This window comes from Trichechus manatus, unplaced genomic scaffold, assembly GCF_000243295.1.
Source record: "Trichechus manatus latirostris isolate Lorelei unplaced genomic scaffold, TriManLat1.0 scaffold00041, whole genome shotgun sequence".
NCBI lineage: Eukaryota > Metazoa > Chordata > Mammalia > Sirenia > Trichechidae > Trichechus > Trichechus manatus.
Window position 1 is genome coordinate 5,975,832 of NW_004443977.1, and position 24,397 is coordinate 6,000,228.

A 24,397-nucleotide genomic window follows, 5' to 3' on the forward strand; every position below is an offset into this window, starting at 1 on the left:
TCTGTCTCCCCATCACTGCTGCACAAAGGGTTACAACCTCATCTCATCTATAGCTCTTGAAGCAGCCAAGGGAGACAGAAGCGTTGATAGAAAGAAAGAAGAAACAAAAAAAGCCAGAACCATCTGAATTGTATATAAACTACAAAAACTGGGTTGAATAATAAGTACAATTCCTTTAAAGTAATATTCAGCCTCAAGCTTTTATGTAGGAACACGAGTTTGAAAAAATGTAATCCTACAATCTTATTTTTTAACTGTGGTCCAAATGGAGGGGCTGTTTAGTGCTACCCAACTGGCAAATTTCTTGAATATTCCAATTCATTTGTCTAAAAGCATTATCTTTACATTTTTTTGTTCATTTAGCAAACCAATTTTAGATAAAGGAGATTCCTAGCAAACGGTCTGACAGTACATGAAATATTTCAGATAGCACAATATTTATCTTAGAGAGTTCATCAATGATGTATTCATGATTTCATCTATTTTTCCAATTTCTTTATTAAAATTGACCATGCACTCACAGATTTTTATCAAATTTGGGAGTTGGGATGGATTTTAAGATTATTTTGTGCAACTACCTCATTTGACTAAAAAAAGATAAGACCAGTAGAGAGCTGGTAATATCAAAGGTCATCAACGATGGACTCGGGACTGGAGCACAATTCTTCTGATTCCTGGACCAAAGTTACTTGAGAGCTAAGGGTTATGATAAAGGAAACATGAATCGTTTGCTAAGCACTTTACCATCATTTACCAGTCACTCCTTGGAAACACTATGGAGCAGTTCTACTCTGTCCTATAGGGTTGCTATGAGTCAGAATCAACTCAATGGCAATGGGTTTTACCACCATTTTGGTAACAATGAGGGGCTATTATGCAGCTGTGTCTTATAGTGTGACCATTTCCTGGAAACAAGTATATAACAAAGTTTTGGGGAAAATTATCCCTTTCACTTAATATATCTGAGTGGGCAGAAAGAAGTGAGTTCTCAAAAAAGTGGTTCATCATTAAAAGAGACTGAAAGTACACATACTTACTTGTCTTTCATGAAGCAGGGATAAGGAATTGCTTGAACCTGGACTGCTATTTCCTGAGAGTTCCTTCCAGTCTGCAATTCAATAATGGCTCTGTCGATACTATCCTGTAAGTAAATAAAGGCCCTGCCATAGATCTGATTGTTGGATGGAGAATTGTGTGGCCCTGGGGCCCAAATCTTGTTTCTAATGCTTCTTGTAGTCTGCGCAGTCTTGAGACTCATGCGGATGGTATATTTTATGACAGGAGGAAGAGAGACATTTTCAGAGGCATAGCCTCTCTGCAGTCTTCTGTTAGAAGGAAGCTTAAAAATAACACCTAAAAATATAATGGCAACAACGGCAGAAAGGTTATTTTATGGTTGACATTATTCATTGGTTTGAGGGTATACATAGGGGGCAGCCAAACAGTCAACTGAGTCAGTAATGTGACAGAAGGTTCAGGCTCCTAATTTACATAAAAGATGGTTAATAGGAAGTGACAACTTCAGAGATTCAAAGCCAGAGTTTGAGACTATAATCACAAACTAAGTGGCCAGACACAATACATCACTCTAGGCCACTTACTCAAATTAAAAGGGGGGAAAAAAAACCAAAACATTTGTAATGAATAATCTTGGCTAATTATGAGGAGGGACTCAACTTTACCCTGTAACTATGTAACTCTTTTCATTCTTAATTTTAACTACATCAACAAAACTAAACCTATGTTAAAGGCTCCTCATACTTAGGCAAGATGGTTGGCTGACTACATGAAAGGTTCTCATTTCTAAGGACATCAGAAGGGGCAGTGACCCCCAGACTACTCTTCTGAGTTCTGGATGAAACAGGTGAGGGAAGAATTTGGCCAATTTTAGTACAAAGAGAATCTCAAATTTCAAAGAATAGCACTTACTTCCAAAGAGTTCATTGCTTTTGTAGAGCCTTTTAGCTTCGCTCTCCATTTCTTCTACAGTGTTTGCCGCCTGAATACGATCATACAGTACACAGGAAGAAATATTTACTGTCAGGGAAGATAGCGTGTTAAGTTGATCAATGATGTCCATGTGGTTCTCTAATTTCATCCTTAAACTGTCTAAAGAAGCAGAGCAAAATAGACAAAAAACATATTATAGTCTTGATTCTAGAAGTAATGAAACAAAATACTGACTTTTTCGTAAATGTTAAACATTAACCTAGGTTATAAATAATAAGAGGCTGTAGAATTTACTCTAAAAATATCCAGTACACTAAACCTAGGAAAATGTGTCTAGTTGTACAAACATTCATTGAGAAGAATGTTGAGCTAGTTACAAATGCAGTAAACCCAGGTTCAGAGAAAGAGACAAGATAATTTAGAAGTATATTCTGCTACAAGTTAATTAACCAATGACCAAGATTGAATACTTGATAAAAAATTTCTATGTACATGTGGTGGGAAGAAAACTATAAACTAGAAGTGAAAGTTCAGAACAAACTAAACAGGAACGCCTGCTTTTGACAGGGAACGATTATAAGAATTAAAACAAAGGAGAGTCTGTGTAGAATGTGTAGAACAAATAAGCTGTGTCATTTGATAAACTGTCTATAGAATATTTCTTAAAGCACTGTGAGAATCTATGCCACATAGTTACAACTTTTTAATAATGTTTGAATTAAAAGCTTATGTGAGTTATCTCTTGATATCTGTATTAATCTAGACAAAATTATCAAGATTTTGTTTTAGGCAATTACTCTGGAAGAAAGAGAATTTAATTGCACTTCAATTTCATGATTCCTTGTGAGGAAGTCAACTGAGACAAAGGGTAAATATGAAATTGCAAGTTAATAAATCATTTGGCCAATTAAATTTTCACTATGACTAAGGAGAAGGCTGGGAATATGATAAATCCCTCCTCACAGAACCAAAACATGTTTCTTACATCGTCTAAAATAAGACTAAATTTTTCACAGAGGGCAATTTCTTAAATGCATTTCTCATTAAAATTTAAAGTGAAATGTTTTGCTTGATATAGATGTTGGTGGGGGAGGGGTAACACTGTGGTTGAACAGTGGCCTCCAGTGGCCATTGGAAATCAACACAACACCAAAGGATTCTTCAGAAATGCTGGTAGACAGAATCATGAAGAACTGTGAGGGTCAGTGGTCCCCCAAATCAAGCTATAATCTCTTAGATACTAAGTTACACAGATAGTAAATACAAACATCAGTCTCACTACTATATTTTAATATTATTTTAAATTCTAAACCTTATCACCTATTTCTAAAATCAAGAATAATAACATTTCTAGAAGAACTTTGAGTATATCTCTGATATTTTGATAAAATGGTCCCTTACCCAAATGATATTTTTAGAGAATAAATCCACTAACACCTTTCTTTATAAAACTGGGTTGACTATCATTAAATGCATACAATGATATGATATAAAATTTTAGGCATAATTCCTCCCCACTGGTTCCCAACCTAACCCACTTATTTCCCAGCACTGCCTGGGAGGAGGAGGGGTATTTGCTCTGCCGATGCCAAATTCTGATGCTCTCAATCCCTTCCTCATACCTGTGGTTGCATAGCAACAGTGAATCAGACATAGACTGACTCAGATGTCTTGCATCCCTTAGGTTGAAGGTAGGGATGTAGCAGAGGGAATGCATAAGTTCACACAGTTTCCTTTGATCCTCTTGAGTCTGCTCCTTTTAAATGACCATGCAAGGAGGACCCAGCCTTGAATGCTGATTTAGGTTTATTTTCTTTTGTGACTATCCATTTGTCTTACTTTTGCTAACTCTGTAACCACCTCTTCCAATTATATGCTGGGTTTGTCAAAATGATACTGAGGAGATAAAATGTTAAATGTAGCCAGAAATAAACCATTTCATCCTCCCTTGTCCTGAAGGACTTGCTTTTCATCAAGTTATCACAAAAAAAAAAAAAAAAAAAAAGATCTCTTTACTTCTTGGATATCTAACCGCCTACCTATGATTGAAGGCAAAACTGTATTTGTATGGAGTATACGGCATTGCCATTATTGAAAACTAACTGCAGACATTCACCATCTGAGTATCCAAATAATCATTACTCTTGCAATTGTACAACTAAGTAGGAGAAGAAGATAGATGTACCTAGAGTTTTACTTTTCTGAGGTTAACTAGCTAGAAATGATTTTACTGAAGAAAATGAAAAAAATGTTCTAATATGGGATGATGATTGTCCAATTCCCAATGTGACCACTAAATAAGAGTTTCTGTGAATCTGGACTCACCAAGCTCGTCTATCCGCTTCAACAGTTCCACAGCATCAAGTCCCACGGAGAATTTCACAAAAACTTGCACAAAAGGGTTCCTTAGAGTATTCTAACAAACAGTAACAGGAAATTAGTTTCAATACAAGAAGAAAACATGCTTAATCACTGTCTCTCTAATAACACCCACAGTGAAATGAAGTAACCACCACTGGGCATTAAGGATGTACCATACTGCAAAGGCTCACATATAAATCCCTGAGCAAGACAGAGAAGTTGTGTGGCCGGTAATGATTTCTAAGGTTGGATTTTTATTTGTCTACAGATATAAGTGGATCAGCATGTTAAAGTGACCAGATATGACCAACCTTAAGAATGTATATTCTATTTAACAACTGTTTTCCCATTATTATTAATTGTATTATTTAACGTATGCTATACACAATTTAAGGAACCCTGGTGGCACCGTGGTTAAGTGCTCGGCTGCTAACCAAAAGGTTGGTGGTTCAAACCCACCAGCTGCTCAGTGGGAGAAAGATGTAGCAGTCTGCTTCCATAAAGATTATAGCCTTAGAGACCCTATGGGGCAGTTCTACTCTGTCATATAGGGTTGCTATGAGTCAGAATTGACTCAATGGCAATGGGTTTTTTCGGGTATACTCAATTTTGGTGGTTCATAGTTTTGTTTTGTTCACCTAAAACAAACAAAAACAACTTTTAAAAAGTTTGATGTCTACGTGGAATTTGACATTAGAATTGGTTTTCAATTCTATGTCTACCACTTCCTAGCAGGGAGGCTTCTAGTAAGCACTGAGCCTTTTTCAGCTTAAGGTTATTATTCTGTAAAGCATGGATGAGTGCCTTATCTCATCAGAATACTCCAATATAAATTAGTACAGTATTGTCTCATGCCATAATAAGGGCAACTAGGTCAATATAAAAACAAATTGATGATCAAACTATCAATTACTCTATTTCCAGGGAATAGCATAAAATTTAAAAACACATATATTTACCTAAAATATAAAGACATTTATAATTATCATCTAAATTAAGAGATATAACTTCTACCACTGTATGAGTACTACTAGCTAATATTTATTGAGCTCTTACTATGTGTTGGGCACTGTCTTAGATAGTTTACCTTGGTTTTCTCACTTAGTTTTCAACAGGACCTTGAGGTAAGTACTCTTATTATCTCCTGTTAATAGATGACAGAGCTGGGGCCTAAAGAAACTATGTATATTCATCCAAGGACACATGATTAGTAAGGGCCAAAGGGAAAGTGGAAAGTTGAGCACTCAGCTTGATTAAAGAATGCTTATTCATCTTATGAATTCATGGTCTTGTCTTTGTATGAGCTAGACTTAGTTGGTTGTCTCCTTAGAGGACAGTTGAGTACCACTTAATAGCATGTCCTTCTTACCAATGTTTTCTGCTTTGTTATCATGAGGAGCTCTGGTAGCAGACTGGTTAAGAGCTTGGTGGCTAACCAAAAGGTTGACAGTTTGAATCCAACAGCTACTTCTTGGAAACCCTATGGGAAAGTTCTACTCTGTTTCCTATAGGGTGATCATATAGGTTATCATGAAGATAGATAATTAAGAAGAATATATATTATTAGGACATATATATAATTGAATTAATTTTTTAAATCTGTACCTGTTGAGAGTCCTAAGAGTACTTGGCAGCATGGAGATTGGTGGCTCTTACACATCTACACACTGTGATAATCTGAGGCCTTTAAAATCTAACTGTTTACCAGGAATTAACTTGCACATCAGGGAATCAGAATGCTACTAACCTGCAAAGTGCTGTGTTAATTGCAAATCTTGGATGATCCATCAAACCCTATCTCCATTCTCCCATTCCTCCTTTTACAATTAATTATTATATCCTATATGATCCTATTTAAAAATGCTTCCACATGTATGATCTTATCCAATCCTCACAAGTCTGTAAAGTGGTTATCAATATACCTACTTTAGAGATTCATAAACTGCAGCTCAGGTATATTATTTGTCTAAGGGTTCACGGTGACAAAACTTAGGTCTTGGGCTCAAGTCTTGAAATTTCAAATTCTCTTTATGTTTGCGTAACTAAGATTTTCCTCAATAATTGAGAATAATAGTTTATTTTTGTCCATAACAGAATAAAGATACTTCCATTAGTTGACTCCTTTATCAACATGGCCACAGAATTCCTTCTTAGCAAATTACTTGTACTTTCAAACTATTATGCATACAGCACGTTCTTTGTTACTTCAGCACATTAGCTAACAGAAGTTTCCTTGATGAAATAATTAGTTTTCTTCTGTTCACAGAAAAAAAATTTAGCAGAAAAGAACAATCTTCCACTTGGAAAAATACATACGTCAATAAAGTACTACCCACATAGCCTTTGTTATCTGAGTCTTATTGGAAAAAGCTACATAAAATGAACATGTGTACAATTGGAACCAAAATTTAATAGTAAATTATGAGGAAGATGTTTGATGAGAAATTTACTTTATTTTATATTTATTAAAACTATTAAATGTCCCTTTTAGAGATTTATTTTATCATCTATAATAAATTTCACATTGTAATTGTTACTATGCACTATTTTTTAGTCAAGATAAATGAGTAAAGCATTTTTGGGTGCAATTTTTCTGAGAAAGTTGTATATGATACAACATCCTTTATTCTATATTTAACTTCTTGAGCATGATTATAAACAAAGACTTTTTTTTTTTTTTTGCAAAAATATTCTAGGGCTCCATCAATTTTCCAAGAGCCTCTCTCAGTTCTTTGATATGCAAACCATTCTCTCTTGAAGCTCTTAGGTTGACATCATTTCTGCCAATTTCTTTTCTCCAATTAATAACTCATCTAATTCTGCTCTTCAATCTTTGTCACTAGGTCTGCTTGTGATCGAAACATTTGCCCATGTTACTTGCATCATCTTCAGAAAACACTGTATCTTTTACAAGAATTGCACATTACACTTAGCAATTAAGATACATAGTATTTCAGTTACACTGTCAATTCTTTAATGTAAACTAGAATGAGCAGGAGGATTGTTTTGACTGGGGACTACATTTTGAAGGGGTCCACTCATTAGAGCATTTTTTCCAGTTATGATAACATTTGCTTCCTTAAATGACCTTGAACTTAAGACATTTAGATAATTACTTATGTGAAGACACCCTGTGTACAATGTTAGAATAAATTTGGTATTTGATAATATATATGTCATGTGTCACCCAAGGGACTCCCCAAAGATAGTATTCTTCTGCAGAATATTACTAAGAATTATGGTTTAGTTAAAATAGAAAAAGATAATTTAAAGGGGAACAATAAGTGAAACAAGCGTATTTTAAAGCAGGTTTTTTTATAGCATTTTACTTTTGTAAAATAGATTTGCACGACTCGTTTTGTCTCTTGATCAACTTGTAAAATGTCTTATCTCTGAATTACAGAGGAGCTGCAATACAGGAGGTGAGGATGACTATACACATGAGCAACAGATCCATCTGTTATCCTGCCTCAGACCCAGTCTCTGGAGGAAAGGCAATTTGAATCTGTTGAATATGGATGCATATTTACTATCTACCAATTCACATAATGAAGGCATGACAATCTCAAATAATTATAATTCCTACGAAGGTGAATGGCAGAACTGTCTCATACCTGGAGCATTGGAATCGTCTGGTTGATCAGGCGGAAGGAATTCATGAAAAAGGGTGATTTAGATACCCACTCTTGAGATTTCTCCCTTAACTCTGCCAGCTGCTTCAGAGTTATATTAGACTTAAAGACAAAGACACAAAACAGAACGGGTCTATTAGTATTTTTCCTACATTTCAAAAAGGTATTTGAAGGTTGCTTTGTTATAGAACTTTAAAAAGTAGCTTTAAAAGGCAGAGTTAGTTAAAAAAAAAAAATTGCCAGAAATTTCCCACATGGTCAAAAGTTTTAAATGGCAGTTTTAATAGAGTTAGGATCATTTATAAAAATTCTGGAGAAGTCAGGGGTTGCTTCATGTCCACAGTGAATTTACAGCCAAAATGAAGGCATACCTTCTGAAGTTTTCACAAGTTAGTTATTTTTACCAATGATACCTTTCGCTTTACTATTTAAGAGAAACATCCTAGTTCAAGCACATAGGAAGAAGAATATTCTCATACATTCCTTTTCGGAAAGCAATCTGACAACAGATATTAAAATACAAGAAAATATAATATCCTTCAATCCTGAACATCCATCTCACTGAAATAAAAATACCATATGCACAAGAAAATTTGTGGCCAATTTGTTTATATAAGCAAAAAAAAAAAAAAAAAAAAAACCTGGAAAGAGAATGAATGCCCAACAACTGAGGACTGACTGAGTGAACTCCATGCTATGAAAAAAAAAATGCAACCTTTAAAGAGAATAAATCAAACTGTACCAATTGAGTTGGCAGAATTTCCACCGGATATTGTTGTGTGAGAAAAGTCGTATGTAGAAAAGTATTATGCCGTAATCTCATTTTAGTAATGCAAACAATGACCAAAGAACTGTGCATACGAATGTGTATACACTATAATATCCATAAATGATTAGGAGAATGTGGAGAAATTACAAGAAGACATACCCTTGAAGGTCAACTTGCATGAGTTTGCATGAAAAGAAGAGTGGGATCAAGATGGGGGGAAAACGGGAACTGAGTGCCAAGCAGAAAAGGAAAGGGGAAGGAGAAGAAGAATGCCTTCATTTAAAAAATAAGCATGTATATGACTTCATCTGGGCAAAATTATTCAGAAGGACGTAGTGGTCAACAAAGCAAATAAACAAAGTATTAAAACACAAACCATAAAAAAAAAATTCTAGAAATTGGTGATAACTTTGTGTATTTTTTATATAGACATATAAATAATGTTATAGTCACATAAACTATAGTTCAGTGATCAAGAAATGGTAAAAATCTAACACAGGGAATTTTCTTTTTCATTTCGTCTCTCATTTTAAAAGCATTAAGCTTGTAATTCAAATTATTAAAGTCAATTTTAAAAGTGAGAGGGAAATGCTACCATGGTTAAATTAGGTAGATAGTAAGTATAGCTATTATTAATAATGCTGTCTTTCTCAGGAGCCCTGGTGGCGCAGTGGTTGAGTGTCTGGCTGCTAACCAAAAGGTCAGCAGTTCGAATCCACCAGTGTTTCTTCACATCTATCCTCTATCTGGAAACCCTGGTGGCATAGTGGTTAAGAGTTCGGCTGTTAACCAAAAGGTCACCAGTTCGAATGCATCAGGTGCTCCTTGGAAGCCCTATGGGGTAGTTCTACTCTGTCTTATAGGGTTGACTTGACAGCAACGGATTTGGTTTTCTTTTTCTTTCTTTTTTTTTATCCTCTATATAAACGTAAGATATTAAAATGTTCAGCTAAATATGAAGCCGAGAATATATACTTTAGGGATTGTTTTTGTTCAAATTAGTTATATAATGCCCCAATATTTTTTTCTAGTGCCATTACTTTTAAATACTTTTAGACACCAGTTGTAGAAATATTTTTTCCTTTGTAAAAATTTTTTTACTGCGTTTTAGGTGAAAGTTTACAGCACAGATTAGTTTTTCATCCAAAAAATTCATACACATATTGTTTTATGACATTAGCTGCAATCCCCGCAATGTGTCAACACTCTCCCCTTTTCCCTTTTCACCCTGGGTTCTCAGCATCCATTCATCCAATTTTCCTGTCCCTTCCTGCCTTTTCCTCTTCACTTTTGGGCAGGTGTTGCCCATTTGGTCTCGTATACTTGATTGAACTAAGCACATTCCTCATGTGTGTTATTGTTTGTTTTATAGGCTTTGTTTTTTGCTTTTTGAGATAAATTGAAAAATCTGAGATCTTGTTTTAACCTAACCTCATTCTCGATTGTCAACATGATCTATTTCTCTTCAGAGGGCTACCATCCAACCTACATTGCTTCTACATATACAGAGCAAAAGTTGAGAATTATTGAGTTCCAGAAAGCCAGGGGTAATAATAGGTAAGATATAAAATAATCAAGTGAGCTAGAGTAAATGTGGAAGTTGACTACTTTAAAATCATCTTAATACTCAAAATAGAAACTTTGAGTTGTAACGGTCAAACCTTTTCCATTATTGCCTTTGTGACTGGGGTATATGGCGCGTACAAAATCCTTCCCAACAACAGAGGTTTCAAGAAAGCCCAAATCACAGTTCCAGCAGGCATGTTAATGATGTCTTTATAAAGGGAGAAGCAAAACGGGGCTGAAAGGAAAAAGTGAAATAAAACCATTTTATATATGTATTTCCAATCTATTTTCTCATGGTAAATTGACACAGATAATTATTATCACACCCTAAAATGCATGTCTTAGCACTTCTGATATTACTAACAGATATGAGGTATCTAGTGTCTAAGTGAGAAAGCATAGTGACAAATCTTTTTAGGTGTAAAAGTTTAAGCCAATAAGCAAGCCCAGAATAAGTGATGGCATTTTGCCAACAGGAGATAGAAAGATTGAAAACTACATTTCAGAATTGCTTCCAACAGATCCATCTCACAAGCATTTAACAAAAAAATGACACAAAACCTTGTTACTGGGATAGTACCTGATACAAAAGAGTGTTCAATAAATGTTGAATGAATAAAAAGATACATAAATGCGTCAATCCAACTGCAATGCGGAACACCCAAATATTAGCTGTAAAGAGCTCAGTTGATCATATTTTCCATCTCAAAGTTTACACATCAAGTAAATAGCTTTGATGTACCACTAAACATTTATAGTTCTGCTGCACTCATGAAGTTCTACCTTGTACAACATAAATTTCTAATTCTAGAAAGTTAAGAAAAAATATTGACCGGAGCAGATTTAAGGTATGTTTTTGTATTATCTACTGGCACAGGCTTAGTTATGCTTCAAAAATTCTAAGTGTACTGCTGTGGTTAAGAGGATAGACTTTTCAGCAGACTAGGTTCAAATCATAGCTCTGATACTTCCAAGTTGGAAGACCTTGGCCAAGTTACTTAGCCTTTTTTTGTGTTTCATTTCTCCTTCTGAAAAACGGGGATGAGAGTAGTTCTTACCTCATAAGGTTGATGTGAAGAGTAAATAAGTTAATAAAATAAACATAACATGTTAGGCATGTGGGATATGCTCTATAAGTGTCTTCTATTTCTATTCTTGGGAAAATTAGTGTTTCATTTACTATGTAATGAGAATATCTAACAGACAATGTTGTTAGATAGCATTCCCATGCTTATTTTGAAGTATACTCACTGGCATTTAAGGGAATTCCATATTTTGAAGCAACTTGCTCTTTACTTAATTTATAAGTCAAAAAATCCTTAGTGTGGTTGCCTCTTAGCCTCTGGGAAGAGGGCAGCATGGCAGTTAAATACTCAGTGGTGATTCCTTGGGAGCACAACGCTTGGGAGATGGTACTAAACGATCCTTGGGGTGTGTTCATTTGGTTGCCTCGGTAGATGCCCTGTGAGAAAAAAAGTCCGTGATTTATTAACATCATATGAGCTACAGATGCTACTGAAAACATTATAGAAAAAACCCTGAAAATGCTTAGCGTAGCCTTACAATTTCCATAATTCATTTAAAATGTGCATCCCAAATGTAAATGCAGAATGGTAAACTTCACCAATTTAGGTGGCAAATAATGTTGCCCAAGTACAAGAGTTTTCCTACAGGCGATTTTCATTCAATTTACTAAAGTGGTAGCTGAATACATTATAACTAATCTTAAATGAAAGTTAATATGACAAAAGCATTTTACAAGACCATTTCTGGGCAACTTGTCTACCTGAGTAAATGGAACATTTCTGGGCAGATGCATTTGTTTCAGGGATCTCATTTTGTCTAGCAGCAAAGTTGTGCGGGAAGCCGTCTGATTAAGAATCTCCTTCAGCCTGATGAAGAGTTCTACCATCTTTTCTACTGGCTTTTGGTTTTGCCTGGGGAAAAACACCTAACAGAAACAATAAAAGCAAATGACTTATGTGAAGAAACTGGGACCTTCCTACAACGTTGATGGGAACGTAAAAAAGGCGCAGTGACTTTGGAAAACATGTTAGCAATTTATTAATTAGTTAAACATACAGCCCAGAAATCCCATTCCTAGGTATCAACGCTAGAGAAATAAAAACATATACCTACTCAAAGATTTGTATGTGAATGTTCACAGCAACATTACACACAACAGCCAAAAAGTAGAAACCGTCGGGATGAAAGGATGAACAGAATGTGGTATAACCCTTCAATGGAACACTAACTGGCAATAAAAAGAAACAGAACGCTGATACCTCCTGCAACATGTACGAACCTCACAAACATTATGCTGAGTGAAAGAAGCCAAAAACAAAAGACCACATATTGCGAGACTCAATTTACATGAAATTCTAGAAAAGGCAAGTCAACAGACGGAAAATAGATTAGAGGTTGCCTGGAGCTGGGGATCAGAATAAGAACTGACTGCAAATAGACATCAAGTTTCTTTTTGGGGTGATGGAAAAGTTCTAAGATTAAATCGTGGTGATGGTTTCACAACACTGTACATTGACTAAAAATCATTGGATTGCACACTAACAAGTGAATTTTATGGTGTATAAATTATACCTCCATGAAATCAAAAATGATTTTAAGAGTCAGTAAAATAAAAGGAAATCACATAATTCTTCATGGATACTATTGCTGAAAAATTATATAACATACATCTAAAAATCAGAAAGGCTCGTCCAAAAGCCCATGTCATTTATCAAGATTAATCATTTTCATAACATAATGCTTATCTGCTGAAGGAAGAAACATTGAAAATGTTTTAAAGTAATTTAACTGTCTCATTCATTCATTTATTCAACAAACACTGAGTGCCTATTCTGTTGCCAAGGAGCCCTGGTGGTGCAGTGGTTAAGTGCTCAGCTGCTAACTGGAAGGTCGGCGGTTCAAACCCACTAGCTGCTCCGCAAGAGAAAGATGTGGCAGTCTGCTTCCATAAGGATTACAGCCTTAGACATCCTATAGGTCAGTTCTACCCTGTCCTATAGGGTCGCTATGAGTTGGAATTGACTCGACAGCAATGGGTTTTGTTTACTATGTATCTAGCACTGGGTGTGGTCATGGGTGTACTGTGGTGCAAAGTTTGGTATCATCCCTGCACTCATGGAGTTTCAATCTAGTAGGAGGGATAGCCATCAAGCAAGTCAAAGACAAAAGGCTGAGGGGAGAACCTAGGTAAGAAATCAAAGGAGGTCTTTCAAGGTAGAATCCAAAAGTATGAGAAAGAACAAACCACGGGAAGAATAAGGAGAGGAAGAATTCAGGCAGAGGGGAAAAAGATTCATGAGGAGCCTGAGGAAGAAAAGCTCTTAGCGTGCCCAAGGAAGTCAAAGACTACCATGGTGCGCGCAAGATTCAGTTGGAAAGGCAGCCTTGTGCTCATGTCCCCCCTCACTGTATAGCCCTCACTCATGGAGACATACCTGTCTCAATAAGATGGCTACTAACTGCAATAAAATATTTATAAATTAGAATCAACATTTCTATTTTCCTTCTAGTTCTGCCAAAATTCTAGGAGTTCCCAGGTTGACATGAAATAAATTGGCAAGTGATTGGAAATATTTATTTTTGTTTACAATGCCTAAAAGAATTAGGAAGGGTCTTGCTTGTCAAATACACATGCTTAATTACTAGACTCAGTAAGAAACATTCCATTTGATTCTTACCCTGTGGAAGGTTTTAAAATAAGAATTAAAAGTTTAAGTGAACAAAATTAATACTTTCACTTCCTATGCATTTTAGGTTATAGTTTATGTAAAATAACCATGTGTTTACTTAATGGGTATTTGCTAAGTTCCACTGTGAACCAGGCACTCTTCTAGGCATTTGCAATACTTTAGTGAACAAAGATGTCAATTGTTGAGCTTACATAATAGTGGGGATAGACTGATAATAAACATTAAAATTAAGAGAAATATCTACTATGCTGCAAATGCAGTTGAAAACAAATAGGGCAGGAAAGGGGGTTCCATAGTTTGCATTTTAAGTAGGGTGGTCAGGGTAGGCCTCATTGAGAAGGTCAAGATTGAGCAAAGACAAGCAGGCACGCTAATCACATGAAGGTCGCCTCCTGGTGTGGCACCATGCAGCAGCCCTGAGCGCAGACAGCAGCCAAGCAAAAATGAAGCTTTAGAGATAAGAAGAAGCTGTGTTCATCATGGGGATTTTTTTAGGATTTGAAAATTTACTTGAATAAAATGGGGAGCCACTAGAAAGTTTTGAGCAGAGGGTGTAGTAATGTGACTTAAAGTTTAAAAGGACAACTCTGGCTTCTTGAGTGGCAGAGAGGGCTAGGGAATAAGTGTGGAGGCAGGGAGACCAGTTAGGAGGCCATTGCAGAAATATAGGTGCAAGGTGACGATAATTCAGAATGAGATTGCTAATTACTAGCCCTAAAACATTTTTATCCCCATTACTATAATGTGTCAACAGCATAAGGCAGCTTTGTTGTGTCTGGTTTTTCTTAAAGAGAGAAACATTTTTTCAGTATTTTCAATAATACATAAATATTTTTTACCCAAGTGCAGATTTGGATACACATAGGTGTTAAATTTTCCCACATTTATGTTTTCATTTAGTTGTTTATTAAATAAATACTTATAAAGCATCTACTGATTGCAAGATGGTGTCATCACTGACTTTACTAAGCCCTAATAATGACCATTTGTTTTGTTCTAATAGAAAGTAATGGTAGCTTCTATCTAACTTGATAAAACCATGAGAATTTTTGTTAAGAACATCCCCCTAAAAATAACCCAAAAAAAACCCCAAACTGTGTCTTTAATTTAAAAAAAAAAAAACAACTTTGTTCTCATCTTTATTTTTATCATTCCAAATTAATGCATGCATGCTGTACAAAAAGAATTATAACATTTGCATTTCACGCTTTAGTATATATTAAATTTAATTCCTAGTCTTGAATACATAAACTGAGAGTTAATAAGGCAATAATATTAGTTTCTTCAGCTATAAAATGAACAAATTACAATATATAATCTCTAAGGTCCCATTTAACTCTAAAATAATGCTGCTGTAATTCCAAAAGCTGTGTAAATGGATCTCATTTATTATGTTATCAGAAAACATACATGTGCAATCAAATATTTTTTATACTAAACCCTGAATCTAAAAGGATTTTATTGACAGCAACTTGCCTTGTATGTAAAGTTGTAAATATCTAAGTAGTGCAGAAGGGTGAGTCCAATGAGGTAAGACTGGAGGGACCTCTCTGGAAGAGGCAGATTGCAGAATTCCTTCATTGCATCTTCCAATTTGGGATTGGAGATATTAGCATCACAAGAATGCAACCAGAACACCCGTGAAATAATCTGCAAGTTGAAGAAGAAAAATAATATTTTTACTGTGCATCATTTTAGAGTCACCTGTCCATTTCAAGAGGCTTCTCTTATACTCTTAGACTTCATTTAACAGTATGACAAATTATTCTCAAGAATCAAATACTTTTTATTTGAAGCACTGATTGCTATTAGCAAAACTATATAGAGCCTGTAGTTCACTGGAAAGCTTAAGAAATAAGATGAGAAAATGAGAGTGAGGAGTTGAGATGACTCCTAGATTTCTTGCTTGAATGACTGGGTGACTGGTCATACCAAGAAAGATACTCGGTTTGGAGTAAGTTTGGGGGAGAAATGTATATATTTGTTAAGGTTCATGCCACCTTTAAAATTTTTCTCTTGGTTAATTCAAATTGCATTTCATTTTTATAATCAATTTAAGTTGTACTACTGTACAGTAAGCTCTGTGGATCCAGAGATGAAAGGCAAAGAAAAGAAGCTTGGAGGACTATCACACAATAATGCAAATCAACCATCTTGCACAGGAATGTGTGTGTGGGAAGTGAGGTGACAGTATGGGAAGTAGGACATCATCTCTTGTCACTGAGTTGAAAACAAGGAGAAAAGTTTATCAAGTGAAAGACTATAGAAACTTTTCTCTTTCCTTTTGAAAGTAATACAAATTTACACTCCCCTTTTACATGTTTTTATTTACCAACATAAACTCACTTGTCAGAAGTCAAAAACATGATTGACAAAATTAGATCTTAGGATCAAATGAGCAAAAATAAGAGATCAAAGGGAAAAGGTGAATGAATATTGTTTGCTAGAAGAAGAGGCAGAAAAGTGAAGGCAAAGTGGTTTTAATTTTTATATGGGAGAACCAATTAAAATGATACCAGTAAATCTACATCTTTTCCAAAGGCAGCCTAAAGGACTTTTTAAAAACTTTATCCCACGCTGGAGAATAACTGGAGTGTGCATAGAAACGACACACTCTGTCACACATAGGTGTTGAATGGATGAGGCCTTAAGCACTACAGCTCTTTTGGAAAATTTCTATGACACTTCCAGACAAGGGACTTGGAAAAGGGATAAAAGATAAGACATTTTAAGTGGAAAACCCTATTATCAGCCTATAAGGAAATGACATCATTCATTTTCACACCAAAGAATGTTTACTTACCCAAAGTTCCTTTGACCACATCTATTTTAAATGCTAAGTCTTGTTGGGAACTCTGGTGGTGCAGTGGTTAAGCATTCAGCTGCTAACCAAAAGGTCAGCAGTTTGAATCCACCAGCCACTCCTTGGAAATCATATGGGGCAGTTCCATTTTGTCCTATAGGGGTCACTATGAGTCTTGTCTATATACCTTGAGACTTTTAAAAAGTAAAAATGAGTAGTCATTTTTATTTTAGTTTCAACAAATTGTGAGTGTTTGATCTGCCTCTCTCCCCCCAATTAGGCTACTGAAATTTGACTTTGGTATCATCGTAATAGTATGCACAAGTTTCTTCAGACTGTGACTGTGATAGCTCGTATAAAGAATTATTGATGGTACTGATTATTTAAGACAGCCATCTGGAGGTCAAGAAAGGACAAAGGGGGCTAGGGAAAGGAAAAGGAAAAACAGAAGGAAAGGAAAACACAGTGGCAGTACTCTTGCTTCAGAATTGCTCTTTTTACTTAAGAATCAGGCCTCTACTTTTATCATTTGCATGGAAAATTCACTAGATTTGCCTGCAAGTTGCCATTGTATTGCTGATCAGTGCTCAACATGTACTAAATGCTATTCAAACCTTTAAAAAGTGGATGTAAGTACAGATACATCACACCCCACCTCAGCTCTGTTATCTGGGATAGGAATGGCCAACATCTTGTTGACACTCGTGTTGGACATCCCTGTTGTTCTGCTCAGTTCTTCTTTCAGCTCCTCAACATTTTTAAACATTTCTATTAATTGACCTACAAGGAAAAAAAAAAAAAGAAAAGCACATGATGTTGGTTACAATGTAAATCTTTTTGGTCATACCGACATAGAGAAATCTTCTACAGTAAAACATATATTGAAGAGAGAAGCTGTATGTCGGGAACAGATGTCTTCCAGTTTTGGCAGTCTTTGCATCTTTAGGATCTATTTCTATCTGATTTAAACTTGTTCCTGCTATCGTATCATTAGCCCAAGGTAACAGATTGTTCTAGGTTATAAATTTTCCTTAGATGTCTACAACTCAAGGTTGATTCAAGGAAAATATGGTTTCCTCACAGATTTTGGTCACATAATGTGCTTAATAAATATCTCTCCATGTGATTTAAAACCACACAAATCCAAAATGCTTTTTGGATCATATAATATTGTCAGTTTAGGGCAAGGTTTGCCAAATCCACAACATAATGCCATAGACCATTTTTCCTTAACTTTTCATGTCACACTAAAGTTTATAAGGTGCTTTCACAATCATTATCTCATTTTTAAATACAATATGCTGAACTTCAAACTTTTTCAGGACAATGGTTATAATTATTTCATATCTGGGTCATGTAATGCATAACAAACAATATTTGATTTATTTTGGCAGATTGCAATCTCCATTCTGCAAATATCTTTTGGTTCCTTTTATTAAATATCCCTCATGCAGATGTACCTTCTTTTTTTTTTGGACTTAGTGGCCTTTCAATTTTGTGCTGCTTGTTGGCCAAAATTTTAAATGCCTTTCTTTTCTGTATTGATGTATTATGCAAAGAAGAGGCATATTGTGTGACGAATCATGCCCAGAATATTGAAGAACGTTCTGAACTGAGACTTCTGTAGATGACAGTGCATCTTTTTTTATTAGTTTAAATCAGATTATTCTCACAGTAGCAAATAAATTTTCATCCCAGCTCTTGCAACTGATCATCTAATGCACTTTAATATACCAGAGAAACAAAGGTGAATAGACTAACTAGTCAAACACGTGAAGATTTTTTGCTGTGAATTTAAATTTTTCTGCTAGTTTTCTAGTGTGTCTACTTTAGATAAGTAACAATATTTGAAAGCTTCATGTTTCTCAAGTGGTGGTGCAGTGGTTAAGGTGTTCATCAGCTAACTGAAAGGTTGGTGGTTGAAACTCATCAGCTGCTCCATGGGAGAAAGATGTGGTAATCTGCTTCCATAAAGATTACAGCCTTGGAAACTCTATGGGGCAGCTCTGCTCTGTCCTATAGGGTTGCTATGAGTCAGAATCAACTCTATGGCAACGGGTTAAGGGCAGAGAGAAAAGCAGGTTTGGCTAGGAACTTCAGAAAAGTCTTTCTTAAACTGCAGCATGAGAATCACATGTATTCTAACAAGAGAGCATTTAAAATATGGATGGGAAAACACCTGGTTTTTCAGAAGCGTCTGCACTGTTATTGACATGTAGCATGGCTTCTATGGTCGGCATTAACCGTGTGATATTTTCCAAGTAATTCATTTGCAACGCCTGTTCGAGAAACCTGGAACAAAACAGAAGAGGAGAAGAAATTTAACTAGGCATATCAGTATTTTGAGAAGGGATTTCACCAAGAAAGAAGACAATGGACAACCTTACCGATCCATATTTAAATTAATTTTGCTTGGATCCCCAGTAAGCAAATTCCTTAGTTTTTCAGATATGACATTTTCATGGTACAGTAAGCCGGATGCTATTTCGGTGCCAAGCTCTGCTGCTTCGAGGAATTGTACATGAAACGCACTCTCTTTACACAGGTTTCCAAAGCTCATATTAGAGAGCTGGCAAGTTTTTTCTATTAAACTAAAAGTTTCAGATTCACAAAGAAGTTCAGTCAAGTTTCGAAGTTGAGACAGCTTTCCGGAAGGAGGAAAGAATGAGAAATAGATTAGTTACATTATTCTAAATATTTAGTAGTTGATAATAAGCAACCGAAATTTATTACTTCAAAAAAATTGGCATATGTGTTTAGTTAGTTGGTATCGGGCATTGGTTGTACTACAAGCACTAGTTTTCATCATTTGAGTTTATTGTTTATTTCTCTCCTCACCAAAGAGACTAGAAAGTAAAAGATACAACAGACAGAAATCTCACTGTCACCAGAGACTCCTCTTCGTTATGCCCCATCTCAATGGGTGGCATGGTGTGTCAACCTCCTAAATCACTTTGGAAGCTGTCTCTTCCTTCTAATCTCTGCTTCTGCCACAATTCAGGCTCTCATCACTTCTTGCTTAGATTCCTGCAAAAGTGGCCTACTTGGCTTCCCTCCAATCTATCCTCCAAAGTTTTCCTAGAGAGATCTCTTTCTAAAATGTAAAATTCACCTTCTTCAAATTGACAGCTTTCAGGATCAACTTCAAACTCATTGACTAAACATAAAGAGGCCCCAGCCTCCCTTTGCAGCCCTCTATCCTACCTCTCTTCCTACTTCTTTTCCCACCCTCTGCTCTAGCTAGATAGATGCATGACTGCAGGTAATCTACACTTGCCATTCTGGTCCACATCTCTGTCTTCTTACAAACTCTGGTTCCTATGCCTGGAATGCACATCTCCAGCCCAGTCTTACATAGCCTTCTAGACTCAGATTAAGCATTATCTCCTCCATGAAGTTTCTTCTCTCCACCTCCATCCTCTGCAATCTGAGTTTGATACTCCACCTCCACACACAGAATCCTGTCCCTCCACCTAACACAGCACTTATCTCACTATATTATAATTGTTGGGCTGCTTTTCTATCTCCTCCAGTAGATTATGAGCACTTTGGGTTTAGTGTTATAGGAGCACAGATGATGGATGGAATGAATGGATGGATGAATATGATAGAGGCATGATGACAAAGTCATTAGCTGGGCTGGGAAACAGGAAGAGAGAGGATAATCTAATATTATAGAAGCAATGACATTTAAACTTGTCCTTAAAGAATGAGTAGGAATTTTCCAGGTGAATGCATAACTTCCTTCTCATTTGCACAAACAAATTAAGATAGTGCTAAATTAAATACATTGGAAATTTTGATTCATGTAGAAGACGATGGCTAAAATGTAGGTACTCTAACTAGCATATTTATTTGTAATATACAGGGACGTAATGTTTTGCATGCCTGCTTAATTATACCATGTTGAATATACAGCAAGTTATTCAGCTTGCCTTGAATAAACCAGTTCTAATTTTACTTTGTCCCTGGCTACATAAATCCAATTAAACTGCTGTTCTTACTAGGAAAGCTGCTTTCAAAATTTAATAGGGTTATTTAAGAGATTAAATGAATTTCATGATAACCTGTCTACTATATGCATGAGCTAAAAAAGGAATAATAGATAAATAAACATAAACCAATTCAGACAAACTTCAGAGTTTTAACTTGTTTTAGGTTGCTGTTATAGACTGACTTATGTCCCCTCAAAATTGTGTGTTATACATCCTAACCTCTAGGCCTGTGGTTATAATCCCATTTGGGAACTGATGGTCTTTGTTATGTTAATGAGGCAGGATTAGTGTCGGGTGTATCTTCAGTCAATCCCTTTGAGATATAAAAAGAGGTTAAACAAGCGAGCAGAGTAGCGATGGGGTAAGATGGATGACAAGCCACGAGGAGATCTCCAAGGAACCACGAAGCAGAAGCTGAAGAGACAAGGACATTTTTCCAGAGCCAACAGAGAGAGAAAGCCTTCTCCTAGAGCCAGCACTCTGAATTCGGACTTTTAACTTCCTAAACTATCAGAAAATTAATTACTGTCGGTTAAATTCACCCATTTTTGGTATTTCTGTTACAGCAGCCCTACGTAACTAAGAGAGTTGCTTCCTCCTTCCCCTTTCTTCAATATCATATATTCTAATATGACAGGTTAGTCTCTGCTTCTAATGACAATAATAAAAATAGAATGACTCAACTTCTGGGATTTTTGTACTTTGTGAAGTCTAAAACATCAGTTTTCAAAACCACTTTTATAGACTGAAAACTAAGGAGCTGTCAAATTGGAAGTCATATTACGAATACTTTTTCAAATGATCAAACTTGATGAGAACTAGATTATTAGTCATTTTTTTATGTATGTGCATACTGTTAATTTGGCTCTTATGGGTCATTATATGCAGAGATCTCCACAGAACAAAAACAAAATACCATTATATAGCACCAGAATACTTTTCTCACCCTTTTCCAAGCATTAATCAATCCAGAGTCAAATAGGACCAGTATTTACAAACATACAGATTTAAAACTTAAGCTAAAAATATCTCATGCCAGAGTACTGTAGGAAGTATTGAGGTTCATTTTTTTTCTTTCATGGCTTACTTTTGATTTCATGACTTCGGGAATTGGAGCGAAGTAATCTTCATAGGCACCATTTCGAAGAAAAGATTTTTTAAATCGAATTGTGGACTGCAGGAGTCTTAGATTTTCTGTAAGGGAGGGAGAAAAAGTTACCTTATATGAGGGCTGCAAGATCATTTAGGAAGCCCATGTGAAAGACACTTTTATCCTGATTCATTACTAAGTTTTTTCTAAGATAATAGCCTAGCCCAACCTAAATATAAGACGAGTAAAAAATTTAACCTTTCCTTGAACCTGGAGAATACAGAGTTCCATATTTTTTAAATAGTCATAGATATTCTACTTAGAGAAAAAATATTTCTAGCAAAGGTGCTACACAGTTTTGGCCCTTTGTCAACAAAATATGCTTTTATTTCTGACTTTTGGATATACTATTAAGTTGAAGTATTTTGGGGAGAATAGATTATATAATCACTTTCACAAAAATACGCCCTTCCAACCTTGATTAATTCATGCCTAGTAAAAAGAGACCAGGCTTAAATATTTGTTATGCTATTTGCTTGTCACTAAGTCTTGAAAACATTACTTTGGTATTTTTTTTTTTTTTTAAAAAGGAGATTGTATATCTCCTAGAAAGAAAAATTTTAATTAAAAAAAAAAAAGAAACGTATGAGTAAATTCAGTCTTTGTAGTTGTCCAAGTAAGCAGAAAATTGAATATAAAGAGTGTGAGGACTGGAAGTAAAAATAGTGTGCCACAAAAATTCTTTTGTTTATGTAATTTATATCTGTTTTTGGAACTCTGTATTACCATCCTTTATTATTTTTTCACAACTAAGAATATTAAGGCATAGAAAAGTGTCACAAGGAGGTTACATGAGACCCTAATGACCCTGGACACTTGGAAAGTCTGTCCAGGTGGCAGTTATAGTTCTAGCAGCTGGGAACAATATAATAATATGATTAAATATTCCCTTCATATAGCAAATCACCAATCTGAAACTTGCATATGGAAACAAAGATTTTTTTATTTTCTTTGTTTTTTAAGCAAAAATCTTAAAAGATTTATTACTTTTGAGCAGAATTAGAAATCTTGAACAATATTTTGACTATTAAAAAGACTATTACCTTGTGATTCCCTGGCCAAATTGTCAGTGATATTCCTCACACATACCAGATAAGGAATATAAGGACTATCTGTTGATATATTTAAGACAGCATCTTCAAAGTTTTCCAGTATTAGGAGCCTATAGGAAAAAAAAAACAAAAATCAACAGTACGAAATCACTAACTTGGCAGTTAGAGCACGGCTAATTGGCTGGATGCTGGACCCTCATTTAAATACATAGCCTCAGTAATTTTTAAAAAGAATAGCACGCATTCCCAAAGGTCTCTTGCTTTTGCTTAGGCATTTTCTTGGCCAGAGACCCTTGATTATACTGCATTTGGTTGTCTTAGACTTTTGAGCTTTTAGACAGCATCATTATTTATCAAAGCTTTCTTGTGGGTAATCAATACCATATATCAATTCACAAATGGAAGACAGGAGAGTATATTCTGAGACTAAATTTACTGGCTTAAATAAAAGAAACTATCTATCAGGGAAACCCAATAGCAGCGGGATAGATGACAAAACTAACCCTGTTGTACAGGTTAGCCATAAAATATCAAGTCATGCCTACATTGAGTTAAGTTTTGTGCACTGTGGTGCTACCCTTGAGTCAAATCAAATCTGTGCTCTAATAAAGATCTTTTGTAGTTTTAATGTATCCACAGCACTGTCTTTAGACAAAAAACCCTGAGCAAGTGTTTTGGGATGTAAAGTAACTATAAGAATGGGGAGGGAAATGGGAAACAGTGTTAGAAAGAAGATTCTAAAGATAAATTGGAGATGAAATTTGGGAGTCTTAAACATCAAAGAGGAGGCAAACGGAGTTATGGGAATAAATACAGATCTATGAGATCTATTTTATTTTTGGGAGAATGATTTTTATTTGGCTACAATAATTTATTTTATTTGGCTACAATAATTTATTTTATTTGGCTATAATGATAAGTATAGGTTTCGAGATAAACTTATTTCTCCCGTGAACAACAAGAAAGAATGATCCATTTGTTTTTTTATCCCATGCTCTGGCCACCCCACCCTACCCCATTACAGAACATATAGCATTTAGGTTTTGTACATCATAGACTTCAGTTAATAGCTGTTGAAAGGATAAATACATAAGTAGAAGAGATACAGGAAGCTGTAGAGATACTGGCCATTTATGTGAGAAGTGGCAATGAAGCATCTCTGGACCAGCGCGTGTGGGCTGGTTCCCTTTCCATCTCTCCCTTACCTCCCTCTACCTTTCCCCACTCTTCCAGATATTGCCCTGCCTTCTTTTGTGCTTATTTCTCTCTGTCATAGTTATTACAGCATAGAAGCATTTTCCATCTGGGTGCAGTGCTTAACAGCAAAATATTGGCTTAACCTTCTAGATGGAACGGCACAAGAGATTTCCCATGGTGAATTGTCATGCTTCAAATAGAGATCT

General features: G+C 35.5%; 1 protein-coding gene across 1 annotated transcript in view; it reads right to left on the minus strand.

The window, feature by feature from the left end:
- The window catches only part of ABCA12 (ATP binding cassette subfamily A member 12), a 181,455-nt gene that overhangs the window by 59,934 nt on the left and 97,124 nt on the right, over window positions 1-24,397 (minus strand). The window contains exons 10-22 of the mRNA XM_012555555.1: window positions 22,986-23,104; window positions 21,880-21,986; window positions 19,185-19,441; window positions 18,977-19,089; window positions 17,453-17,577; window positions 15,471-15,644; window positions 12,065-12,229; window positions 11,530-11,740; window positions 10,374-10,513; window positions 7,926-8,045; window positions 4,276-4,366; window positions 1,930-2,109; window positions 1,038-1,353 (exon numbers count right to left, since the gene is read on the minus strand). Of these exons, the coding sequence (XP_012411009.1) occupies window positions 1,038-1,353; window positions 1,930-2,109; window positions 4,276-4,366; window positions 7,926-8,045; window positions 10,374-10,513; window positions 11,530-11,740; window positions 12,065-12,229; window positions 15,471-15,644; window positions 17,453-17,577; window positions 18,977-19,089; window positions 19,185-19,441; window positions 21,880-21,986; window positions 22,986-23,104 (2,118 nt within the window). The remainder of the gene's footprint in view (window positions 1-1,037; window positions 1,354-1,929; window positions 2,110-4,275; window positions 4,367-7,925; window positions 8,046-10,373; window positions 10,514-11,529; window positions 11,741-12,064; window positions 12,230-15,470; window positions 15,645-17,452; window positions 17,578-18,976; window positions 19,090-19,184; window positions 19,442-21,879; window positions 21,987-22,985; window positions 23,105-24,397) is intronic.